This window comes from Pseudophryne corroboree, chromosome 1, assembly GCF_028390025.1.
Source record: "Pseudophryne corroboree isolate aPseCor3 chromosome 1, aPseCor3.hap2, whole genome shotgun sequence".
NCBI lineage: Eukaryota > Metazoa > Chordata > Amphibia > Anura > Myobatrachidae > Pseudophryne > Pseudophryne corroboree.
Window position 1 is genome coordinate 564,946,730 of NC_086444.1, and position 24,253 is coordinate 564,970,982.

Here is a 24,253-nt window from a genome sequence, read left to right on the forward strand (position 1 = left end):
TTCCATTGAGACGAGAACAACCGCTGCTTGTGGGTGTCCAACAACGCTCCCAGGTGTACCATGCTCCAAGCAGGAACCAGGGATGATTTCTTCCAGTTGACAAGCCACCCGTGGGCTGTCATGACCTGGACACAGTCAGATCTAGATGCCACAGGAGAATTTCTGGGGAATTTGCCAGGATCAACAAATCATCCAGGTACAACAGGATCCTGACCCATGTCGGTGGAGTGTAGACGGATGAGACACTGCAATAGGAATATGCAGGTAGGCATCCTGTAGGTCCAGGGAGACCATATTGTCCCCAAACTCTAAGGCCAGAATAGAGTTTCCATAAGAAACTTGGAGGTCCTCGCGTGCTTTTTTTAAGGACTTGAAATTGAGAATGGGCCACGAGGACCCGTTGGTTTCAGGACTAGAAACAGCAGTGAATAGAACCCTTTGCCTTGCTGAGCCAGAGACACGCGTACCACCACTCCCTGTGGTCAGGAGGGATTGTACCACCGAATGGAGAGTGTTTGCCTTCATCGGATCCAAAGGGACATCTGTCAGGCAAAATCCATGAGGGGAACGGTTCTTGAAGGGTACGGTGTAACCTCGAGTGGCGACTTCCCTTACCCAGGTATCCGAAGTGGTCTTCAACCATTCCTGGGCAAAACCTAGAAGTCGGCACCCCCACCCTGGTTTCCCCCAGAGGGAGGCTCGCCCCGTCATGTGGCAGGCTTGTCAGTTTTGGAAGCAGGCTGACAGCCCGCTTCGGTCTGGGCTTGGCAGGTTTGGAAGCACGAGTCTGCTTCGGGTACACCTGACCTTTTGCTTTACCTGGAAGACGAAAGGGCCGAGGGAAAGTACTTTTAGCCTTCTGTGTGGAAGGAGCCGTACTAGGTAGGCAAGCTGTTTTAGCAGTAGCCAGATCAACACAATCTTATTCAGGTCTTCACCAAAAAGAATGTCTCCTTTAAAAGGAAGCACCTCCAGGGTTTTCTTAAAATCCATATCCACCGACCAGGATATCAACCACAGGATACGGCGAGCCAAGATGGACGAAGTGGCAGCCTTGGCCGCCAGTACCCTGGCAATATATGAGAGACATTGTCTAGCATGATCAGAAATGTCGGTAGGCAGCTCCGCCTCCAGCTCCTGAGCCCATGCTTCAACAGCTTCAGCAGCCCAGGTTGCTGCAATGGTTGGCCTATGCACAGACCCCGTTAGGGTATAAATCGCTTTTAGACAACCCTCCAAACGTCTATCCGTCGGTTCCTTCAGAGAGGTGACGGTAGTTACTGGCAGAGCTGAGGAAACTACCATGCGAGCCACATGAGAGGAGTTTCCCAATTTTTATACAGCTCCGCAGAGAGGATAGCGAGCCCACAGTCTCTTATGCAGTGTGAATTTCGTAACTGGATTTTCCCAGGTTTCCTGATGTATGTCAGCCAGGTGTTGAGAATGTGGTAAAACTTGTTTAACCACTTTTTTACGTTTAAATCTGTCCCGATTTTTAGAGACAGCCGCAGACTCAGGATCATCAGAGACCTGAAGAATGAGCCTGATAGCCTCAATCAAATCAGGGACATCCACCAGTGACTTGCCCTCCCCATCAGAAACATCAGAGTCAGTGTGTGTGGGATCAGTATACACACCGTCCTCCTCAGAGGACGTGTCCGGGACAGCGGTGGATTGTGAGGATGCAGCGGCCCGTTTAGAAGACGACCTAGTTTTAGGTGGGCGAGAGTGAGACTTATGCTTAGTCAGTGAACGGTTCAAGTGCTGTAAATGTGTTGAGATTTGATCCGCCCACGGCGGATTTACAGCAGGGACCATAAATTGCTGTAGTGGCACTGGAGGTCCCACAGGGGGCGTAAGTTTAGTTACTAACGTATTCAACAAAGTGGAGAAGGTAGCCCAAGGTGGGTCATTAGTTACCTCCTGTGCTACAGACCCACTGTGGGTTAAGGAACCCCCTGAACCTGAACTCTCAGCTGCCATGTTATCCTCAAAATTGACTGCAGCGTCACCACCACGCAATGTGGGAGAAGCCCCAGTTCCATTGCCTCGTGTAGCGGACATAATGAGAAGCACAATATCAGGAAACCCAGTACAATCTTAGCAGCGATATACCTTAGCAAGAACTCCCAGAGTTGTGTGACTTTTGTCAGCACAAACCAGGAATCCAAGAGACATATGGTGACTATAAATCACAAGGAAAAATACACAGCAAGTATATCTTGTGAAAAGCCTACAGTTGTGCTCATAAGTTTACATACCCTAGCAGAATTTATGATTTTCTGGCCATTTGTCAGAGAATATGAATAATAACTCACAAACTTTTCTTTCACTCATGGTTAGTGGTTGGGTGAAGCCATTTATTGTCAAACAACTGTGTTTACTCTTTTTTCAAATCATAATGACAACAGAAACTACCCAAATGACCCTGATCGAAAGTTTACATACCCTGGAGATTTTGGCCTGATAACATGCACAAAAGTTGACACAAACGGGTTTGAATGGCTACTAAAGGTAGCCATCCTCACCTGTGATCTGTTTGCTTGTAATCAGTGTGTGTGTATAAAAGGTCAGTGAGTTTCTGGACTCCTGAAAGACCCTTGCATCTGTCATCTAGTGCTGCACTGACATGTCTGGATTCTGAGTCATGGGGAAAGCAAAAGAATTGTCAAAGTATCTGCGGGAAAAGGTAATTGAACTGTATAAAACAGGAAAGGGATATAAATAGATATCCAAGCAATTGAGAATGCCAATCAGCAGTGTTCAAACTCTAATTAAGAAATGGAAAATGAGGGATTCTGTGCAAACCAAATCACAGTCAGGTAGAGCAACAAAAATTTCAGCCACAACTGCCAGGAAAACTGTTTGGGATGCAAAGAAAAAGCCACAAATAACTTCAGCTGAAATACAGGACTCTGAAAAAAAGTGGTGTGATTGTTTCAAGATGCACAATAAGAAGGCATTTTGAAGAAAAAAGGACAGCATGGTCTAGTCGCCAAAAAAAAGCCATTACTACGCAAATGCCACAAAGCATCCCGCTTACAATAGTCCAAACAGCACAGAGACAAGCCTCAAAACTTCTGGAACAAAGTCATTTGGAGTGATGAGACCAAAATTTTACTTTTTGGCCACAACCATAAACGTTACATTTGGAGAGGAGTCAAGAAGGCCTATAATGAAAGGTACACCATTCCTACTGTGAAACACAGAGGTGGATCGCTGATGTTTTGGGGATGTGTGAGCTACAAAGGAACTGGAAACTTGGTCAAAATTGATGGCAAGATGAATGCAGCATGTTATCAGAAAATACTGGATCAAAATTTGCACTCATCAGCCCGGAAGCTGCGCATGGGACGTATTTGAACGTTCCAACATGACAATGATCCAAAACACATGGCCAAGTCGACCTGTCATTGGCTACAGCAGAATAAAGTGAAGGTTCTGGAGAGGCCATCTCAGTCTCCTGACCTCAATATCATTGAGCCACTCTGGGGAGATCTCAAACGTGCAGTTCATGCAAGACAGGCCAAGAATTTACAGGAACTGGAGGCTTTTTGCCAAGAAGAATGGGCAGCTTTAGCATCTGAGAAAATAAAGAGCCTCATCCACAGCTACCACAAAAGACTTCAAGCGGTCATTGATGTTAAAGGGGGCAATACACGGTATTAAGAACTGGGGTATGTAAACTTTTGATCAGGGTCATTTTGGAAGTTTCTGCTGTCATTATGATTTAAAAAGAGTAAATACAGTTGTTTGACAATAAATGGCTTCACCCAACCACTAACCATGAGTGAAAGAAAAGGTTGTGAGTTATCATTCATATTTTCGGACAAATGGCCAGAAAATCACAAATTCTGCTAGGGTATGTAAACTTATGAGCACAACTTGTATATCAGTCTACAAACCTGACATACTTAGCCCCCTCCAGTTACAATATATAGGAGTAGCAAGCTGAGTGAAATACCCGAAATGGCAGCCACGCAGCAGCTACATGCACACACACATATATAGTCACAAGCGTACCATGCAGAAATTATACACCATAAAACTGCACTGGACTAGCAATACAAAGTAATACTCAGTATAGCTATATATGTAAACAGTAGATATAACAAAGCACAGTAAATACTGGATGTATATCACAGGGTGTTTGTACCACACAGCCCTGAATGTATGCACTTTCTTAACTAACACTGTCCCTTGACAGGTAGAATACTTAAGTGTACTGTAAAATGCACAGCGCTGGCGAGCAGGCGGCTTTACAGAGGAGGATTTGCCCCAGCAGTCCCAGGAACAGCGCAGCTCCGTGTGATGGCAGCTGACAGGGAGTGAGGGAGAGATACGCAGCTCCAGGGCGGGAACATTTACCCAAATGGCGCCCTGGGACTGGGGCTACAGGTTAGGCCTTATCCCCCTGCAGGCTTCCCCACCGGGCACTGCGGGCTGTACAAAAACTGTTTTTTATAGAAGAAAAACCCCTACCTGTGCCCTGTGTCCTGGTGACTAGTGGAGCGGCTGCCCTTTACAGTTTCCACGGCCGCGCCAGATCGTGGTAAAAGCGGGCCAAAGAGACCCCTTACCTCCCCATTTACCTGCGGCCACGCGATCTGTGAGGACAGCGGTGAGTGTGTGCGACTGACAGGAAAGACACCAGAGCCTCCGCTGTAGTGACCCGGCAACCAGGGCGCGGGAGTATACAGTGCCGCTGGGGGAGTGATTGAGCTGCAGCAGAGGATGTCTATCTGACATTCAGGAAAGCTGCAGCCCTTGAAGTCTTCAAATTTCTTCTGTTATTCTGAAATTAAGCTATCATATAGGCTGCAAGAGCAGCCCCCCTGTTGATTGCCTGCTTACTGCATGGCAGCAACTTACAAACTGAGCTCCTGTGCACGGAGGCGGGGTTATAGAGGAGGCGGCGCTGTGCATCTTGGGAACAGTCAAAGCTTTGAGCCTGTTGGTGCCTCGGATCAAGATCCTACTCTACACCCGATGTTAATCCTTGTGGAGCCCAGTGTACCCCGCAGCAGAATTATATATATATATATATATATATAGCTAATGAAAGTGATGTGCTGTACACAAGGTAAAGTGTCCATACAGACATTAGAAGACAGGGTTTAGATGGAATTACGCTTTATGCTTTGCTAAGCAGTATAAGATTCTGTACCTGTATTTAGGAGCTGGGTCAGGTCCATCCTCTGGTAGAGTCTCAGGTGGCATTATAAACACTGTATGTTCACTCTTCTGGGACTCATCCAGCTCTATCAAACGAGTGTCCTCTGGCAATTCTTGATCTGCCTGCCATGCAGACAATGTGGCAATTAACAGTGTAAAATATTAGACCCAATGAACATGTTTAAAATTAACACTGGAGAGTGAGCAGTTTAGAAATGACAGACACATACCTTATCCCCCTTTTCACTGCCTTTATCAGGAAACAGCTGACAAATAATTAAACAAGGATTAATTCCGGGAAATAAGCAGATTTCAATATTCACTTTAATATGACAGTTAAATCAGCCCTAATGTTACGTTTTTACAATGCAGCTACTCAAGCATTTCAGAGCAAGTTATAATGCAGTCCCTTGATACTCTGCACAAAAGTTCATAAGTTGTTACAGTGATATTTGTTTGATGGATCTTTTGTTAAATCAAATGAAAATACAACAGATTATTAAAAAGATTGCAACCAAAGACCTCTAGATAATGAAATGGATGTACTTTTAGACTTTAAGGCAGCAGTGGCCAACCCGCAGCTCTCGGGCCGCATTCGGCTCTTTTATGCTCCGCATGCAGCTCGGTCGGCTCCCAGCCACCGCTGACCGACACACACACTTCTAGTCTCCCCCCCCACCCCACCCCCTTTCAAGTGCTGCTCACTGCTCTACTGCTGTGAGGGGAGGAGAGCGCAGCATGTGGGGGGCATATCTGGCACTGTGGGGCGTGTAACTGGCACTGTAGGGACGTGTAACTGGCACTGGAGGCATTTCTGTATCTGCCACTGTGAGGACATGTGTATCTGGCACGGGGGGCATGTGTGTTTCTGGCACTGTGGGGGCATGTGTGTTTCTGGCACTGTGGGGGCATGTGTGTTTCTGGCACTGTGGGGGCATGTGTGTTTCTGGAACTGTGGGGGCATGTGTGTTTCTGGAACTGTGGGGGCATGTGTGTATCTGGCACTGTGGGGGCATGTGTGTATCTGGCACTGTGGGGACATGTGTGTATCTGGCACTGTGGGGGCATGTGTTTATCTGGCACTGTGGGGGCATGTGTTTATCTGGCACTGTGGGGGCATGTGTGTATCTGGCACTGTGGGAGCATGTGGGGGCATGTGTGTATATGGCACTGTGGGAGCATGTGGGGGCATGTGTGTATATGGCACTGTGGGGGCATGTGTGTATCTGGCACTGTGGAGGCACCCACTTTTGTTGTTTTTTTTTATGTAAGTATGTGGCACTGTACTGGAGCATTATATATATGTGGCACTGTACAACATGACTAAAAACGGGGTTATGACACGAGGTCATACTCCTACAAAAGTCATACCGAAAAGTGTGCACACAAAAATGGGGTGTGGCTTTGTGATTAGGCCACACCCCCATTTTTGCACGTGCGCATGATAGTGGCAGTGGCTCTTGACTACAGATCTTTTCTGGCTCTTTGCCTGAGACTGGTTGGCCACCCCTGCTTTAAGGTATAGATATAGTACTTTGTGCTCTATGCACATGTCACGTTCTTATCAGTACCTTTTCAATGCAGTCATCAAAGAAGGCCAGGCTGGTGTCCTTGTCACTGACAAAGCTGCACTCTTCAATAAAGCGGATGAAGATTTGGGTTTTTGTAAGCTGGGTGTAAAACTTCATGTGAGTGCGATCCCTGCTTTTCATAAACCCTGTGATATGAGAGGGAGTATATTTTAAGTAACATATTAAGCACACAGAAACACCTATAACTTCAACTTAGTATTAATAATATATTTTTTGTTGTTCAATCACATTTGTCTGGTGTAATAGTCACATATTGGCGATCACATACATTTTACTGGGTATTTTAAATATATTAATATCATTTGTGTGCATATATATTGAGAGACAGGCAGAGCGAGAGAGAGAGATGCAGACGAGAGCGAGGCAGTAAGATATCTGCAGATGGTAAAGCACTGGTAAATATTTATGCCACTGCATTAAATAACTGATTGACATTATCTAAATTGGTAAGGGATCCCTATTGGTGAGCTGATCCCTATGGCCCTCTGAGCCTTTCAGTGAGATCTTACCAACTGATCCATTTCTCAGCCTTAAGGTCTATTGATACCAGCTCTATACACCACATCTCTTCACGCACAACACTAGCCCTTAAATTAAAAAGTAGCGTCTGTCTTTAAAAAAAATAATTTTACTGATTATTGAGAAAGGGGTACTGTGTTGTTCCTTTTAAAGGTTAGAGGGTAAAACCTGCAACCTTTGAAACGTATCAAGTTGCCTATCGCCGATTGAACTGGTTAGAAAATATTTAACCAGTATCACGCTTGCAAATTAGTGTCATTTAGACACAGGTTTATACAGTTTTGCCAAGTGCATTAGCAGTTCTAACACATGTATATTCTCATTGTCTGCATTTATATGTGGTATATTCAATTAGGGTCGGATCCATTCCGACAATTGTCGGAATCGATACGACAAGGGCTATTCAAAGCCCATCTCAATTCGACTTTAAAAAAGTTGAATTGAGATGAGAGGGGGGAGAGCCGCGGGCAGACAGGGGACAGCAGCGCTGCAGGAGGATGTGGGACAGCTGCCAGACCTCACGGCAGCGTCCACCCGGCTCCAGCAAGCAGGATCTCACTTGCTGGAGCCGGGTGGACGCTGCCGTGAGCGGCGGCTGTTACACATCCTCCTGCAGCGCTGTGCTGTAGCGCTGCTGTCCCGTCTCCCCGCTGCTGTCCCCCGTCTGCCCGCAGCTCTCCCCCCTCTCAGGTCCCACATCTCAGTTCAACTTTTTTTTAAGTCGAACTGAGATGGTCGGATACGGGGCCAAAACCTGTCGGATTTGGCCCCGTTTCCCTCAGAAGCACATGAATCAGCAGCTATACCACCGATTCACATACTATTCGACAAGTCGAATTCCCCGACTTGTCGAATAAAAATGCTCGGGACTGAATAGGTCGAAACCCTTTCCGACCTGAAAAAGTCGAAAACTGCCGTCTTTTTGACAAGACAGCAGATTCAACCTTAATTGAATATACCCCATAGTCTATTATACTGTATTAATTTATACATTTTATTTCTGTTTTTAATATCTTTGCTAAATGTAAATTTGAAGGATTGAGTCCTCTAAAAATAATAATTTCCTGATTAAATACCTTGGCGGTCAAAAAGAGAGTCTGCTGCGGTGGCCTTCTTAGATGGTGCCTCTGTGATGGGTTTCAAATAGGCCCTGTAACCTTTAAGTATGGATGCCATGAAGCGGAGAAATGCCTCTTGAATTTCCAGTTCCAGTTCCCTCATTTTCCTTTGCCATGAAAAGTCTGCTTCAATGGGAGTCATCTCTATTGCACTCTCCTCCTGGGGTTGTCTGTGTACTGGGAAGAACAGCACAATTCTCACTGCCATTTACCTCTTTACTCACATACTGTATTTACTATGCATTTCTATTAATCCTAACAGCAGCACACAAGTTTTTGTTTTACCATACAATATCTCACATAATACAAACTAGGTACTTTTGCGTAGCTGACATTAAAGCAAAAAGTGAGTAGTATCTCCAGGTGTTCTGCACAATAAGTAAAAAGTCCATGTACCATATAGTGCATGTATAAAACCAATCTCAGGCAGACAAGTGTTTAGTCGCAGAACTAAGGCATCTAGAAACCTCCTAGGTCACCTGCACTTCTGAGCACTGCTCTCAGCCAACCAGATGAAAAACACTCTTTTCTTCCTTTCTCTGTAGTCACATCTGTCCAAGGTGTAGGTATAGACCAGTGCTAGCCAAAACGTTGATCGCGATCTACCGGTACCTTGCGGGGCTCATGCCGGTAGATCGCGACCAACTTCATTAAACTGTACTTGCTGTCTCTGATCGCTCCGAGTCCAGAGCAATCCCAATGATGCATTGCGCGGGTGACATCATGACGTCCGCTGCGCACCCACGCAATGCTGGGAACGCGATGTGAGGAGCGCAGCGGTGGCAGGACAGCGGTTGCGGGAAGTAGTATGAGAAGGCACGTGCCAGCTGAGAGCCAGCCAGCTCTGGGGGGGGGGGGGGGGGGGGGAGGCAGCCAGCAGAGAGGCACTCAAGCCAGCCAGCATGAGTTGTGCACAGGGGTCTATTATGCACTGGGAAGGAGTTCTGCATAGGGGAATGTGCACATGAAGGGGGTCAATATGTTGCACAGCAGGCTGTTCTGCAATGGGAGTGAGAAGGGGGGTATTCTGCACATGGGTGTATCTGCACCGAGGGGGATGTTGCACAGGGAGCTGTCCTTCACAGGGAGGGGAGGGCATATTCTGTACAGAGAGGAGGGTTATTGCACAGGGGGCTGTTCTGCACACAATCATGACAAGATTGTGTTTATTAATATTAATGTATTTTTTGTAATGTGGACACTACTTGGTGCTGTTATTTAATGTTGTCCTTACTAATGCTATTTTTAAATGTGCGTGTTCTTAATGGTGGTGTTACTTGATGGCGTCACTCTTAATGCTATTTTTAAATGCATGCGTTATTATTGGTGACATTTGATGGCATCATTCTTCAGGGTATGGGTCATTAGGTCGACAGTCATTAGGTTGACCACTATTGGTCGACATGCATTAGGTCGACATCAACATTAGGTCGACATGAACAAGTTCGACATGAGTTCTTTGACTTTTTTTGGTGACGTTTTCTTCGGAAAGTGACGGGGAACCCCAAGTAGTGCACCGTGTCCACTTGCATGCTTCGGGCAAAGTTACTATTCCCAATCGTAGTCCACGTGGATCGAAAAGTATGAAAAAATTAAAAAAATTAAAGAAAAATTTTAAAAACTCATATCGACCTTTTTCCATGTCAACCTAATGACCATGTTTACCAATAGTGGTCGACCTAATGACCGTAATACAGTCTTAATACTATTTTTAAATGTGTGCATTATTGTTAGTATTGTTATTTGATGGCGTCGTTCTTAATGATATTTTTAAATGTGTGCATTAGTATTGGTGTTATGTGATTGTGTCATTATTAACGCTCTTTTTCTTACGTCCTAGGGGATACTGGGAATCCATTTAGCACCATGGGGTATAGATGGGTCCACTAGGAGCCATGGGCACTTTTACAAATTGATCGGGTGCACTGGCTCCTCCCTCTATGCCCCTCCTACCAGACTCAGTTTAGAAAATGTGCCTGAAAGAGCCGGTCACGTCTCTGGAAGCTCCTGAAGAGTTTTCTACATTTATTTTCTGACCTTGTTATTTTCAGGCAGGACTGGATGGCACCAGCCTGCCTGCTTCGTGGGAATTAGGGGGTGGAACGGCCCAACCTCTCTCAGGGTTAATGGTCCCGTTCCCCGCTGACAGGACACTGGCTCCTGAGGGAACTTTTCGCAAGCCCCACTATGGCGAGCGTACCTTCCCGCAGCACGCCGCCACCCCTAACAGAGCCAGAAGAATGAAGAGTTGTGAGTACTAAGCCGGCGTCCCGGTTAGCGGGTCGCCGGCCATTATGGCGGCATGAGGGTACGGAGACGCACGGCTTCTGAACGGGGCAGACTGTATCTCCCGCTGTGTACAGACACAGACGCTGAACAGCGGACACAGTACTCAGACTGGCAACATAGTCATAAAAGGAGTCTGTCTCCATTTTATGCACAAGACACATACAGGCAGTATAAAAAAAGTGCGGGAAGACCGCGCGTCATTGAAGGGGCGGGGCATCATTATGAGCGGATCCAACAGCTCACCAGCGGCATTTGCCCTGTGCAGCTGACACAGACGCTGACTGACAGGGACGCGCAGCTCCTCCGGAGAGTCTCCAGGTTACCTCAGCAGTACCGGGGGTCATAGCGGGGGGAGCGATTGTTAGTGTACTAGGTCCCTAATATAGATGCTTAGTCTGCGACCCGGCTAAGCTTGGCATTAGCGTTAAGGGCGCCGTGTGCTGGTTCCATACTCCCTGCGTCTCCCTGGAAGGGCTCTTTGTAGGTTAATTAAGCATTTAACCTTTTCCTCTGTGTGTGTGCTGTCACTATACAGTATGTCAGGCAAAGAGTGTATTTCATGTAAAAGCACAGTGTTCCTCTTCCCCAGGGGGTTCACTAGTGTGTACTCAATGTAGTGTCCCTTCCCAGGCTAGTGGGGCAGAACCAGCATGTCTGGAATACATTAGGGGAATGATTTACACAATCTCTACTAAGTTATCTCGGAATGAGAAAGAGATGCAATACTTAACACAATCCATGACTGAGTTTATGAAAAGAGACTCAGTACCCAAACCAGGGTCTCAGTCATCCTGCCATTTGTCCGCAAAAACGCACTTTGGCCCATATCCTGCAGTCTGACTCGGATGATGAAGGGTCAGACATGTAGGAGGGTACTCTGTCGCAAGGAATAGAGGCTCTTATAGAAGCTATCAGAGAAGTTCTGAATATCCCTGATAAGGTGACAGAGGAAAGTGAAGAATCTTATTTTAATATAAAAAAGAAATCCTCAGCCACTTTTCCTGTGTCAAAGTAATTAAATACCCTGTTTTAAGAACCATAGGTTAATCCTGATAGGAAATTTCAAATCCTTAAACCGTTATTATCATCCTTTTTCCTCCTGATAGGAAAACATGGGAAACCCCACCGATAGTGGATGCATCAGTATCCAGGCTCTAATGGAAAATTTTATTGCCTGTCCCGGGTGCAGCCTCCCTGAAAGACGCAGCTGACCGCAAGATTGACACTACGCTCAAATCTTTATATACAGCTGCGGGGGTGGCCCAGAGACCCACTATAGCATGTGGGTGGATTACGCAAGCCATTGCTAAATGGTCTGGTAACCTAATTGAGGGGTTAGATACCTTACCTCAAGGGGAGATTGTTTTGCTCCTGTAACATATACAGGACTCTGCAAACTGTATGGTGGAAACCATAAAAGAAATAGGCTTGCTGAATGCACGCACCACAGCTATGGCAGTGTCTGCACGCAGAGGTCTATGGCTACGCCAGTGGACAGTGGATGCGGACTCCAGGAAAGGCGTGGAAGGCCTACCTTTTCACAGGCGAGGCCATATTTGGAGATGAACTAGAAAATGGATCTCCAAAGCTACTGCGGGTAAGTCCACATACCGTCCTTCTGCAGCTCCCCCAGCTAGGAAGGCCTACTCAGAATCCAAATTACAGTCCTTTTAGACTGCCAAGTTTAGGAGCAAGCCCTGGGGTTCTTCTACCGCCACCAGAAGCGCTAGAGGTAAACCACGCAAACCAGCAACTGCCGGTTCACAGGAATAAGACTCAAGCTCTGCTTACTCAAACCCTTCAGCATGACGGGGAACAGAGATGCCTGGAAGACTGGCAGGTGGGAGCCCGGCTAAAATTCTTCAGTCACTTCGTGCCAGGATTCCTGGGTCATACATCTTATTTCTCAAGGTTACAGACTGGAGTTCCAGGAGCCCCCACCTCACAGATTCTTCAAATCAGGCTTACCAGTTTCACAAGAGGCAAGTATAACTTTACAGAAAGCCATTCCAAAACTAGTACCGACCCAGGTCGTTGTTCCAGTTCCACCTCATCTGCAAAACAAGGGGTACTAGTCCAACCTGTTTGTAGTACTGAAACCGGAGGGTTCAGTGAGGCCGATTCTGAACCTCAAGTCGTTGAACCCGTACTTACGAGTGTTCAAATTCAAGATGGAGTCTCTGAGAGCAGTGATCTCAGGACTGGAGGAGAGGAAATTCCTAGTGTCTCTGGATATCAAAGATGCATACCTTCACATTCCGATCTGGCCGCCTCATCTGGCTTATCTACGTTTGGCACTGCAGGACTGTCACTACCAGTTCCAGGCCCTGCCAATTGGTCTCTTCACGGTACCGAGAGTGTTCACCAAAGTGATGGCAGAGACGATGTTTCTACTCCGCTAACAGGGAGTGAACATAATTCTGTACCTGGACGATCTTCTGATAAAGGCACCGTCCAGGGAGTGGTTGTTGGACAGCATTGGCCTCTCAACCACACTACACCTGGATCACGGGTGGATTCTGAACCAACCAAAATCTCACCTGGAACCGACACAGAGGCTTCCTTTCCTGGGAATGATACTGGACACAGATTCTCAGTGAGTGTTCTTTCCCTTGGAAAAGGCTATGGTAATCCAGTCGATGGTTCGGACTGTCCTGAAGCCAACCCGGATCTCGGAGCACCTATGTGTTCGCCTTCTGGGGAAAATGGTGGCCTCTTACGAGGCGCTTCTGTACGGAAGGTTGCATGCGAGGCCCTTCCAACTAGATCTATTGGACAAATGGTCCGGATCGCATCTTCACATGCACCAGAGGATCAGTCTGTCGCCAAGAGCCAGGATCTCACTTCTGTGGTGGCTACAGACTTCTAACCTCGTCGAGGGTCGGAGGTTCGTGATTCAGAATTGGTTTCTACTAACCACAGACGCAAGCCTCAGAGGTTGGTGAGCAGTCACCCAGGGGGTGCAGTTTCAGGGAAGATGGTCAAGTCAGGAAGTTGTCCTTCCAATAAACATCCTGGAATTCAGGGCTATCTACAACGCCCTTCTTCAGGCCTCATTTCTACTTCGGATTCAGGCCATTCAAGTCCAGTCGGACTATGTAACGGCAGTAATGTATATAAACCGACAGGGTAGAATAAAAAGCAGAACAGCAATGTCAGAGGTGTCAAGAATTCTCCTCTGGGCAGAAAAACACGCCGTGGCGTTGTCGGCAGTCTTCATTTCGGAAGTAGACAACTGGGAAGCCGACTTCCTCAGCAGACACTACCTGCACCCGGGGGAGTAGGGCCTTCACCCGGAGGTGTTCCAGTGGTTGACACATCGGTGGGGATATCCACATATCGACATGATGGCCTTTCGACTCAACAAGAAGCTCAAGCGGTATTGTTCCAGGTTGAGGGACCCACAAGCAGTGGCGGTAGACGCTTTGACAACTCTATGGGTCTACCTGCTGGTGTACGGGGTTCCTCTACTTCCTCTAATTCCAAGAATTCTAAAAAGAATAAAAATAGGATTTTAATACCTAACGGTAAATCCTTTTCTCGTATTCCACAAGGGATATTGGGAAAATTTAGTATGACGAGGTATAGACGGGGTCCAAAGGAGCCAGTGCACTTTAAATTTCTTCAACTGGGTGTCCTGGCTCCTCACCACTATGACCCCTCCCACAGGCAGTTATAGGTAAAAACGTGCCCGAAGAAGAAAGGACATATATGAGAGAAGGAAATATGATAACAAAGAGTAGTGAGATTAACAAACCAGAACACCACTAACATACAACAACCAGCAACAGCTGGTAACAACAACAGCAACAAGAACCTGCAGACAAGTCAACGCACTGAGGCAGGGACCCAATGGTGGTCATTCTGAGTTGTTCGCTCGTTGGCTGCTTTTAGCAGCATTGCAAACGCTAGGCCGCCACTCTCTGGGAGTGTATCTTAGCTTAGCAGAATAGCGAATGAAAGATTAGCAGAATTGCTACTAAATAATTCTTTGCAGTTTCTGAATAGCTCCAGACCTACTCCTAGACTGCGATCACCTCAGTCCGTTTAGTTCCTGGTTTGACGTCACAAACACACCCTGCGTTCGGCCAGCCAATACCCCGTTTCTCCAGGCACTCCTGCATTTTTACCTTGCACGCCTGCGTTTTTTAGCGCACTCCCTGAAAACGGACAGTTTCCGCCCAGAAACACCCACTTCCTGTCAATCACACTACGATCACTCGAGCGATGAAAAAACGTCGCTTGAGCTTGTGTAAAACTACCAAGTTTTGTGTTAAATTACTAAGAGCATGCGCGCTGCGTACCATGCGCATGCGCATTTTCCAACTAATCGCTGCGTTGCTAAAAACGGCAACGAGCGAACAACTCGGAATAACCACCAATATCCCTTATAGACTACGAGAAAAGGATTTACCGGTAGGTATTAAAATCCTATTTTCTCTAGAATTTGTAGAACTTCGCAAAGGTGTTCTTCCCCGAACAGGTAGCAGCTTGGCAAAGTTGTAAGGCCGAGACTCTCCGGGCAGCCGCCCAAGAAGAACCCACTGATCTCGTAGAGTGGGCCTTCAGAGACTTAGGAACCAGTAAGGTTGTCGGCACATAGCCTTTGAACAGTAAGCCTACTCCAATGAACAATGGACTGCTTTGAAGCAGGACAATCCTTTTTCTGCGCATCATAGAGCACGAACAAAGAGTCCGTCTTTCTGATCCAAGCCGTTCTCTTGACATAGATTTTCAAGGCACGCACAGCATCCAATGCCTCCGGTAGGAGCAGAAGCATCAGAACTGGACGGAATCACAATAGGCTGATTCAAGTGAAACGCAGAGACAACCTACGGCAGGAACTGTGGTCTAGTCCGGAGCTCTGCTCTGTCCTCGTAAGACCAAGTATGGACTTTTACACGACAAGGCCCCCAATTTTGAGACACGGCGAGCAGAAGCCAGGGCCAGTAACATCACCATCTTCCATGTGAGGTACTTGTCTTCTACCATCATCAGAGGTTCAAACCAGGAGGACTGCAGAAAAGTCAATACCACATTCAGATCCCAGGGTGCCGTAGGTGGCACAATAGGAGGTTGGATGTGAAGCACCCCATGCAAGAAGGTCTTAACTTCAGGCAACAGCGCCAATTTCTTCTGGAAGATAATGGAGAGGGATGAAATCTGGACCTTAATGGAACCCCTTATCCACACCAACCTGCAGGAAACGTAATAAAAGTCCCAAGTGAAACTCAGCAGGCGGATACCTGCGTTCCTCGCACCAAGAGACAGATCTTCTCCAGATATGATGATAGTGTTTTGACGTCACAGGTTTCCTGGCTTGAACCATGGTAGCAATAACCTTCTTGGAAAGGCCCTTGTGAGCTAGGATGTTCTGCTCAACCTTCATGCCGTCAAACGAATACGACGTAAGTCCAGGTAGACGAACGGTCCTTGTTGAAGATCGCTTCTTAGTGGTAGAGGCCAAGGGTCTTTGACGGACATGTCCAGAAGATACGCGTATCACGCCTTTCCGAGGCCAATACAGGGTAATCAGAATTGCCTGGACTCTTTGATTCCTGATTTGCTTGCACACCCTTGGGAGCAATGGAATTGGAGAAAACCGGTAGACCAGCTGGTAAGGCCAAGGCGACGCTGGTGCATCCACTGCACTCACCCGAAAGTCCCTGGTCCGTGAGCAATACCAAGGAAGTTTCTTGTTGAGACGAGAAGTCATGTCTATTTGTGGACAACCCCTCCGGTCGATGATCTGCTGAAACACCAGATGGTGGAGTCCCCAATTCCCTGGTGGAGATCGTAACAACTCAGTAAGTCCGCTTCCCAGTTGTTCACACTCGGAATGAAGATTGCTGACATTGCTTTTTCATTTCTTTCCACCCAGAGGAGTATTTTTGACACCTCTCACAAGCAGGCTCTGCTTTTCATCCCTCCTTGACGACTGATACGCCAGAGCCATGGCGTTGTCCGACTGTACTTGGATCGCCTGATCTTTGAGCAGAGGAGAGGCCTGAAGCAGAGCATTGTAGATCGCCCAAAGTTCCAGAATGTTGATTGGAAGAAGTTCTTTGTGGGCTTACCACCTGCCCTGGAATTGCGCTCCTTGGGTGACAGCTCCCCATCCCCTTAGACTCGCATCCGTCATGAGGAGGGTCCACTCCTTAATCCCGAAACTCCAGCCCTCCAGTAGATTGGAGGACTGTAGCCACCACAGGAGGGAAATCCTGGCCTGAGGTGACAACCGAATCATCCGGTGCATCTCTAGATGTGATCCGGACCACTTGCACAGGAGAGCCAACTGAAATGTTCTGGCATGGAACCTCCCATACTGGATCGCCTCGTATGAGGCAACCATCTTTCCCAACAATCTTATGCAAAGATGAATGGACACTCGAGTAGGTAGGAGCACCATGCGGACCATATCCTGAAGTGTTTTCGCCTTGTCCTCTGGTAGAAACGCCTTCTGTGCCACAGTATCCATCAATATACCCAGGAACAGGAGCCTCTGAGTTGGCTCCAGGTAGGACTTCTGTAAATTGAGGATCCACCCATGGTCTGACAGAAGATGGATGGTGCGGTTGATATGGAGCAACAAAAGCTCCCTGGATCGTGTCTTTATCAGAAGATCATCCAGATAAGGGGCCACGTTGACCCCCTGGACCCGGAGTTGGTACATCATCTCCGCTATCACCTTTGTGAATACCCTCGGGGCTGTGGACAGACCGAAGGGTAGTGCCTGGAATTGGAAGTGATTGTCCAGTAGGGCAAACCGCAGGTACGCCTGATGAGACGGCCAAATCGGAATATGGAGATAGGCGTCCTTGATATCCAAGGAGACCATAAATTCCTGTTCTTCCAGGCCCGCAATCATTGCTCACAGGGATTCCATCTTGAACACCTTCAAGTAAAGGTACAAGGATTTGAGATTCAAAATGGGTCCGGTTTCGGCACCACAAACAGGTTTGAGTGAAACCACTGCCGCAACGGCAGTGGTACCTGAACAATGTCGCGGGACTAGACCAACTTTCTGATTGCCTCTTGCAACGTAACTTGCATATCCTCCAAAGCTGGCAAGCTTGATTTGAAAACCCATTGGGGTGGGGGGTGGGTGGGTGGGTGTACTGTCGAACTCTAGCTTGTAGCCCTGAGAAACAAGAACTCTGACCCAGGTATTCCTAGCAGGAAGTCTCCCAGATGCGGCTGAAGTGACGCAGTCGAGCTCCCACCTCGAGATCCCGTTGGGGTGGTGGGTGCTCACCGTCATGCTGAGGCCTTAGTGGAAGCAGAACCGGTGGACTGTTCCTGAGAACTGGTGCTTGCAGGTTTTCTGGACTTACCTCTACCCGTAATCCACTGACGCAACCACATGGCCCTGCACGCCAACACTGCCTTGGCAGAAGTTTGAGCATTAATGTTCCCCATCTCCTTGAGTGAATCACAGAGGACACGTGTTGTGTCCTGAATGTGTTTTAGGAGAGTCACCGTAGTAACTAAGGGCATATCTCCCGAGAGGCCCCCCTGAATCTGAATGGCCCAGGAATGAATGGCATGTGTCATCCAGCAACCTGCAATAACCGGTCTTTGTGATATATCGGCTGATGTGTATATAGACTTTAGGGTAGTTTCCATCTTCCTATCGCCAGGATCCTCCATGGTAAAGGATGCCGGGGCAGGCAGCACCTCCTTCTTAGACAGGTGAGAGCCTGATACATCCACCCCAGGGGGTTACTCCCAAAATTTTCTACCTTCAGGAGCAAATGGGAAAGTGCAAAAAAAAATTTGGACACTTGGAATTTTTTGTCTGGATTTTTCCAGGCTTGTTTGAATAGGTCATCTAACTCTGTAGAGTCAGTGACATTAGGCTTGTTTTGTATAAAGAAAAATGACTGCATGAAGCAGCGTCCTCTAGAGGGAGCTTTAACACGTCCCATACAGCCAGAATTAGGGGTTCAATACCTTGAGCAGAATCAGGATCCCCACTAACAGGATCCAGGTCATCCCCATATTACCTTATATCATCATCTGTATCAGAGAGTAGAGTAGGTAAACCACACTTCTGTGGACCTGCATGAGAGAGGGGGGGCCCTAGTAGCATCTGCCCTAGTAGCTAAATCTGCAACAGCTTGTTGTAGTAGCTGAGTCTTCTGCACATTAGCAGTGAGCTGGGATGACATATCGGACATCATAGTTTTAAGAGACCCTAACCAGTGGGGCTCTTGACCCTCTCCCCCAGTACTTTCACTGATTTGTGAATACTGACTGCATTGTTCACATGAAACAGAATCAGTAGATAATGGAGAGATCTGGTGTGACATACACTGCACAGCTTGTGTTTACCCATGTTTCACAGTAAACACAACAATATGTACATACACACAGACAGTGATATTGCAAACCTACCCTACTGTATGTGAGGAGACAGAGAGAGAGAGAGAGAGGACACAGCACACCCCGAGTTGCAAAGACCCAGTGAGCTCACTATAACACTGTAGACACTAACAATTTCTATCCTAAATAGGATTTATATAGGGTACACAAGCGGCTCTCCCCCTATGCTACACCCTGTACCAGATATCCAGCGTGTCTGAGGAACAGGAAGCGCTGTGTGTGCTGTCTGTGCTGCAGTAAGCAGAGGAAGGCGCCAAAACCCCTCAGGACCCGCTCTGTGGTGTCACGATCCGGGTATCTGGACGCCATTACTTACCCTTCAGATGCCTCCTAAGGCTGGCTCAGCGTTCCAGGTCCGGATCCCGCTGTTCCTGAGTTTCCACATGCAGAATGTCAGAGTGGTGACTTCATCAGCCGCGGCCTCCGCTGTGCCCGCGTGGTTAAATGTGCGCTTGTCAGTCTGGCGTCTCCTGTCTCCTGTGGCCGGCGTCGCCATTACTGTTTCAATTCTCACATGGATTACAAACCAAACTTCCCTCCAAGTGTCTGCATGGGCGCAGCCATCTTGGATTTTGTCATCTGAGCATTTCCACCAATCTGCTGTCTGTATTGTTGATTTGCATAATTGCCTAGCCAACCTCTTCCTTGCTGCAGGTATAAGTAAGCTGTGCCTGAGCAAGGAAGGCGTCAGTGCTTTGGTTGTCTAACCTAGTTCCAGTTTGTCTCTCTCCTGTGGTTGTCTTCCAGGTTCCAGCTCCTGTCTCCAGACTTCTGCTATAGAGACCCGCACCAGCATTCCATCTGCGGTGTAGCCTGACTCTCCGATCCATTCTGGACTCACCTGTTTCCAGTTACATCAATCACCTGCTTCCAGCCCAGCTTCCAGCAGTGTACAGCTTCTCTTAAAGGGCCGGTGTCCTTTCTGCAGTTTACCACTCTCCACCGGTATTATTATTTCACCGCTCTCAAACTCCAAACTTCATCAATCACCTGCTTCCAGCCCAGCTTCCAGCAGTGTACAGCTTCTCTTAAAGGGCCGGTGTCCTTTCTGCAGTTTACCACTCTCCATCGGTATTATTATTTCACCGCTCTCAAACTCCAAACTTCATTATTATTTCATCGCTCTCAAGTTCGTTTATTATTTAACTGGTTCCAGCCAGTATCCACTCCGTACCAACAACAGTCTGGTTCCAGCCAGTATCCACAGCAGCCGTTTTATCTTCAGCAACCCAGCCTTTCCTGGAACACCAGCTGGTACGATCCTGGGTTCTCTCCATTGCTACAGTCAGGCCTGGTAAGGACTTTCCAACTAGAAGATTATAAGAACTGTCTCACTCTACCAGTGCCTGTGGCCCTTGCCACCCTGTAGTCCCCAGGAATTGTATTTATCCTCTGTTGACTTTTATGTTTCCTTTACTGCTGCTGTGTTACGGAGTTTGTCATAATAAACATCATTGACTTTTATCCTGGTTGTCGTGGTCACGCCTTCGGGCAGTTATTCTACATGTTACTTACATGTCTAGGGGTCTGATACAACCTCCCAGGTTCCGTTACATCTCAGCCCCTACAACTGAGGCTGCCTCCCGTCAGCTCAGGCCCTCAGTTGTGACAGTAAGCACTGACCTAATGAATCCAGCCGGAGACCAGGATCAAGCGGCCAGGCCAATGCAAGAACTGGCAGCCCGACTTGAACATCAGGAGGCTGCACAGGGCCACATCATCCGCTGTCTCCAGGATCTCTCTACACGGCTGGATGGGATTCAAACGACCCTCCGTGGACCTGGCACGTCCGGTGCGTCCACTACAGTGACACCAGCTGTAACCCCACCCACCTTACCCATTTCCAGTCCACATCTTCATCTACCAACGCCAGCAAAATTTGATGGATCTCCAAGGTTCTGCAGGGGATTTCTCAATCAATGTGAAATCCACTTTGAGCTTCTACCTGGCAATTTCTTCAGTGACCGTACCAAAATTGCCTATATCATCTCCCTTCTCAGTGGCTCAGCCCTTGACTGGGCATCACCTTTATGGGAGAAGTCTGATCCCCTGCTATCCTCCTATACTGACTTTGTAGCTACATTCAGGCGCATCTTCGACGAGCCAGGCCGGATAACATCTGCTTCATCTGAGATTCTCCGTTTACGCCAGGGAACACGTACTGTGGGACAGTATCTTATACAGTTTAAAATCCTGGCATCCGAACTGGCATAGAACGACGAGGCCCTGTATGCTGCATTCTGGCATGGCTTATCAGAACGCATCAAGGATGAGTTAGCTACCAGAGACTTGCCCTCTAAGTTGGATGAGCTAATTTCTCTTTGCACGAAGGTTGATCTACGTTTCAGAGAGAGAGCAACTGAGCGAGGAAGATCATCTACTCCTAAATCTTCTGCTCCTCCTCCTCGTCAACCATCTCCATCCAAGGATGAGCCTATGCAAATTAGTCGTTCCCGTCTATCTCCCGCTGAGCGCCGAAGACGTCTCTCTGAGTCTCTCTGTCTCTACTGTGCAGCTCCGTCGCACACTATCAATGCCTGTCCCAAACGTCCGGGAAACTCCAGATCCTAGCTCGCCAAGGAGAGGGCCGGCTAGGAGTAATGATCTCCTCTCCATCTCCTCATGACTGTAACCTCCCAGTGTCGCTCCAAATTGCTCAACGTTACAGGAACGTCATTGCCCTCCTTGATTCCGGAGCAGCTGGGAATTTCATAACCGAAGCTTATGTTAAACGGTGGTCCCTACCCACCGAGAGACTGTCCTCGTCCATCTCTTTGACTGCCGTGGATGGCAGCAAGATTTTTGACGCAGTCATTTCCTTAAGGACTCTTCCAGTTCGTCTGAGAGTGGGAGTTCTTCATTCTGAGTATATTTCTTTTTTAGTGATTCCAAGAGCCACACATCCAGTGGTTTTAGGCCCTCCATGGCTCCGTCTCCACAACCCATCAATTGACTGGACGACTACGCAAATACTGGCATGGGGTCCCTCCTGTGCTGAGACTTGTTTAGCCAAAGTTCTTCCTGTTTGTTCTTCCTTCCCCAGGTCATCTGATGTTCCGCCTCCTCCATATCAAGACTTCACGGACGTGTTCAGTAAAGCCTCTGCTGATATCCTTCCTCCTCATAGAGAATGGGACTGCCCAATCGACCTCATTCCAGGAAAGGTTCCACCGCGAGGCCGAACTTATCCGTTGTCTCTGCCTGAGACACACTCCATGGAAGAGTACATCAAAGAGAACCTGGCGAAGGGTTTCATCCGACCATCTTCTTCTCCAGCCGGCGCAGGCTTCTTCTTCGTTAAGAAGAAAGACGGTGGTCTGCGTCCGTGCATCGACTACAGAGGTCTGAACGACATTACCGTCAAGAACCGATACCCTTTACCCCTGATTACCGAGCTCTTTGATAGAGTTAGTGGTGCAACTATTTTCACAAAGCTGAACTTGAGGGGTGCCTACAATCTCATCCGAATCCGTGAGGGTGACGAGTGGAAGACCGCCTTTAACACCCGTGACGGACATTATGAGTACCTCGTCATGCCCTTCGGATTGAGCAACGCTCCAGCAGTCTTCCAGCACTTCGTGAATGAGATTTTCAGGGACATCTTGTACCGCCATGTCGTGGTTTATCTAGACGACATCCTCATCTTTGCTAATAATCTCGAAGATCATCGTTTCTGGGTAAAAGAGGTTCTTTCCCGTCTCCGTGTCAATCACCTCTATTGTAAATTGGAGAAGTGTGTGTTTGAAGTTAAAACCATTCCGTTTCTAGGGTACATTGTGTCCGGTTCCGGACTAGAGATGGATCCTGAGAAACTCCAAGCAATCCAGAATTGGCCTATACCCTTAAGCCTCAAAGGGGTCCAGAGGTTCTTAGGGTTCGCCAATTATTATAGAAAATTTATACGAGACTTTTCCACCATTGTGGCGCCTATCACTGCATTAACCAAGAAAGGTGCTAATCCGTCCAAGTGGTCCGAGGAAGCTACACAGGCCTTTCACCTTCTGAAGCAACGGTTCATCTCTGCACCAGTTCTGAAACAGCCCGACACCGACTCTCCTTTCATCTTAGAGGTAGATGCCTCCTCCGTTGGAGTAGGAGCAGTGTTATCCCAGAGGGCCAAAGATGGACATCTACATCCTTGCAGTTTCTTCTCCCGGAAGTTCTCCCCAGCTGAGCGCAACTATGCCATTGGCGATCAGGAGTTGCTAGCCATCAAGCTCGCTCTGGAGGAGTGGAGATACCTGTTGGAGGGAGCTTCCCACTCAATCACCATACTTACCGACCACAAAAATCTTTTATATCTAAAAGGCGCACAATGTCTGAATCCTCGTCAGGCCAGATGGGCACTTTTCTTCTCTAGGTTTGACTTTAAACTCCAGTTCTGTCCGGGTTCTCAGAATCGTAAGGCCGATGCCCTTTCCCGCTCATGGGAGCAAGAAAATGAGTCCGAGTCTGCAGACAAGCATCCTATTATTAATCCGTTGGCATTCTCCACGGTTGGGATGGACTCTACGCCTCCACCAGGGAAAAGTTTTGTTAAGCCAGTTCTAAGGAAGAAGCTCATGCATTGGGCCCATGCTTCCCGTTTTGCTGGACATACAGGCATTCAGAAAACCCTTGAATTTATTTCTAGGTCCTACTGGTGGCCAACTCTGAAGAAGGACGTTATGGAATTTATTGCCTCCTGCCCAAAGTGTGCCCAACACAAAGTCTCCCGCCAGTCGCCTGCGGGGCAACTGGTTCCATTATCTGTTCCCCGTCGACCTTGGACCCATTTGTCGATGGACTTTGTTTCCGATCTACCTATCTGCAACAAGTTTAATACCATCAGGGTGGTAGTTGACCGGTTCACCAAGATGGCACATTTCATCCCTCTCACCGGTCTTCCGTCAGCTTCCAAGTTGGCTCAAGTGTTTATACAAGAGATCTTCCGACTTCACGGTCTTCCTGAAGAGATCATCTCGGATCGTGGAGTACAATTTGTAGCCAAATTTTGGCGAAGTTTGTGTCAAGCCCTCCAAGTCAAGTTAAAGTTTTCCACGGCTTACCATCCTCAGACCAATGGTCAAACCGAGAGGGTGAATCAGGACTTGGAGGCCTTCCTCCGTATATATGTGTCTTCCTCTCAAGATGACTGGGTTCAACTCCTTCCTTGGGCCGAGTTCAGCCACAACA

General features: G+C 47.7%; 1 protein-coding gene across 3 annotated transcripts in view; it reads right to left on the reverse strand.

The window, feature by feature from the left end:
• Positions 1–24,253, reverse strand: part of DENND4C (DENN domain containing 4C) — a 470,132-nt gene that overhangs the window by 127,485 nt on the left and 318,394 nt on the right. For all 3 annotated transcript variants that reach the window (XM_063914174.1, XM_063914175.1, XM_063914173.1), the window contains exons 12-15: positions 8,363–8,581; positions 6,747–6,892; positions 5,406–5,441; positions 5,168–5,298 (exon numbers count right to left, since the gene is read on the reverse strand). In XM_063914174.1, coding sequence (XP_063770244.1) covers positions 5,168–5,298; positions 5,406–5,441; positions 6,747–6,892; positions 8,363–8,581 — 532 coding nt within the window. The remainder of the gene's footprint in view (positions 1–5,167; positions 5,299–5,405; positions 5,442–6,746; positions 6,893–8,362; positions 8,582–24,253) is intronic.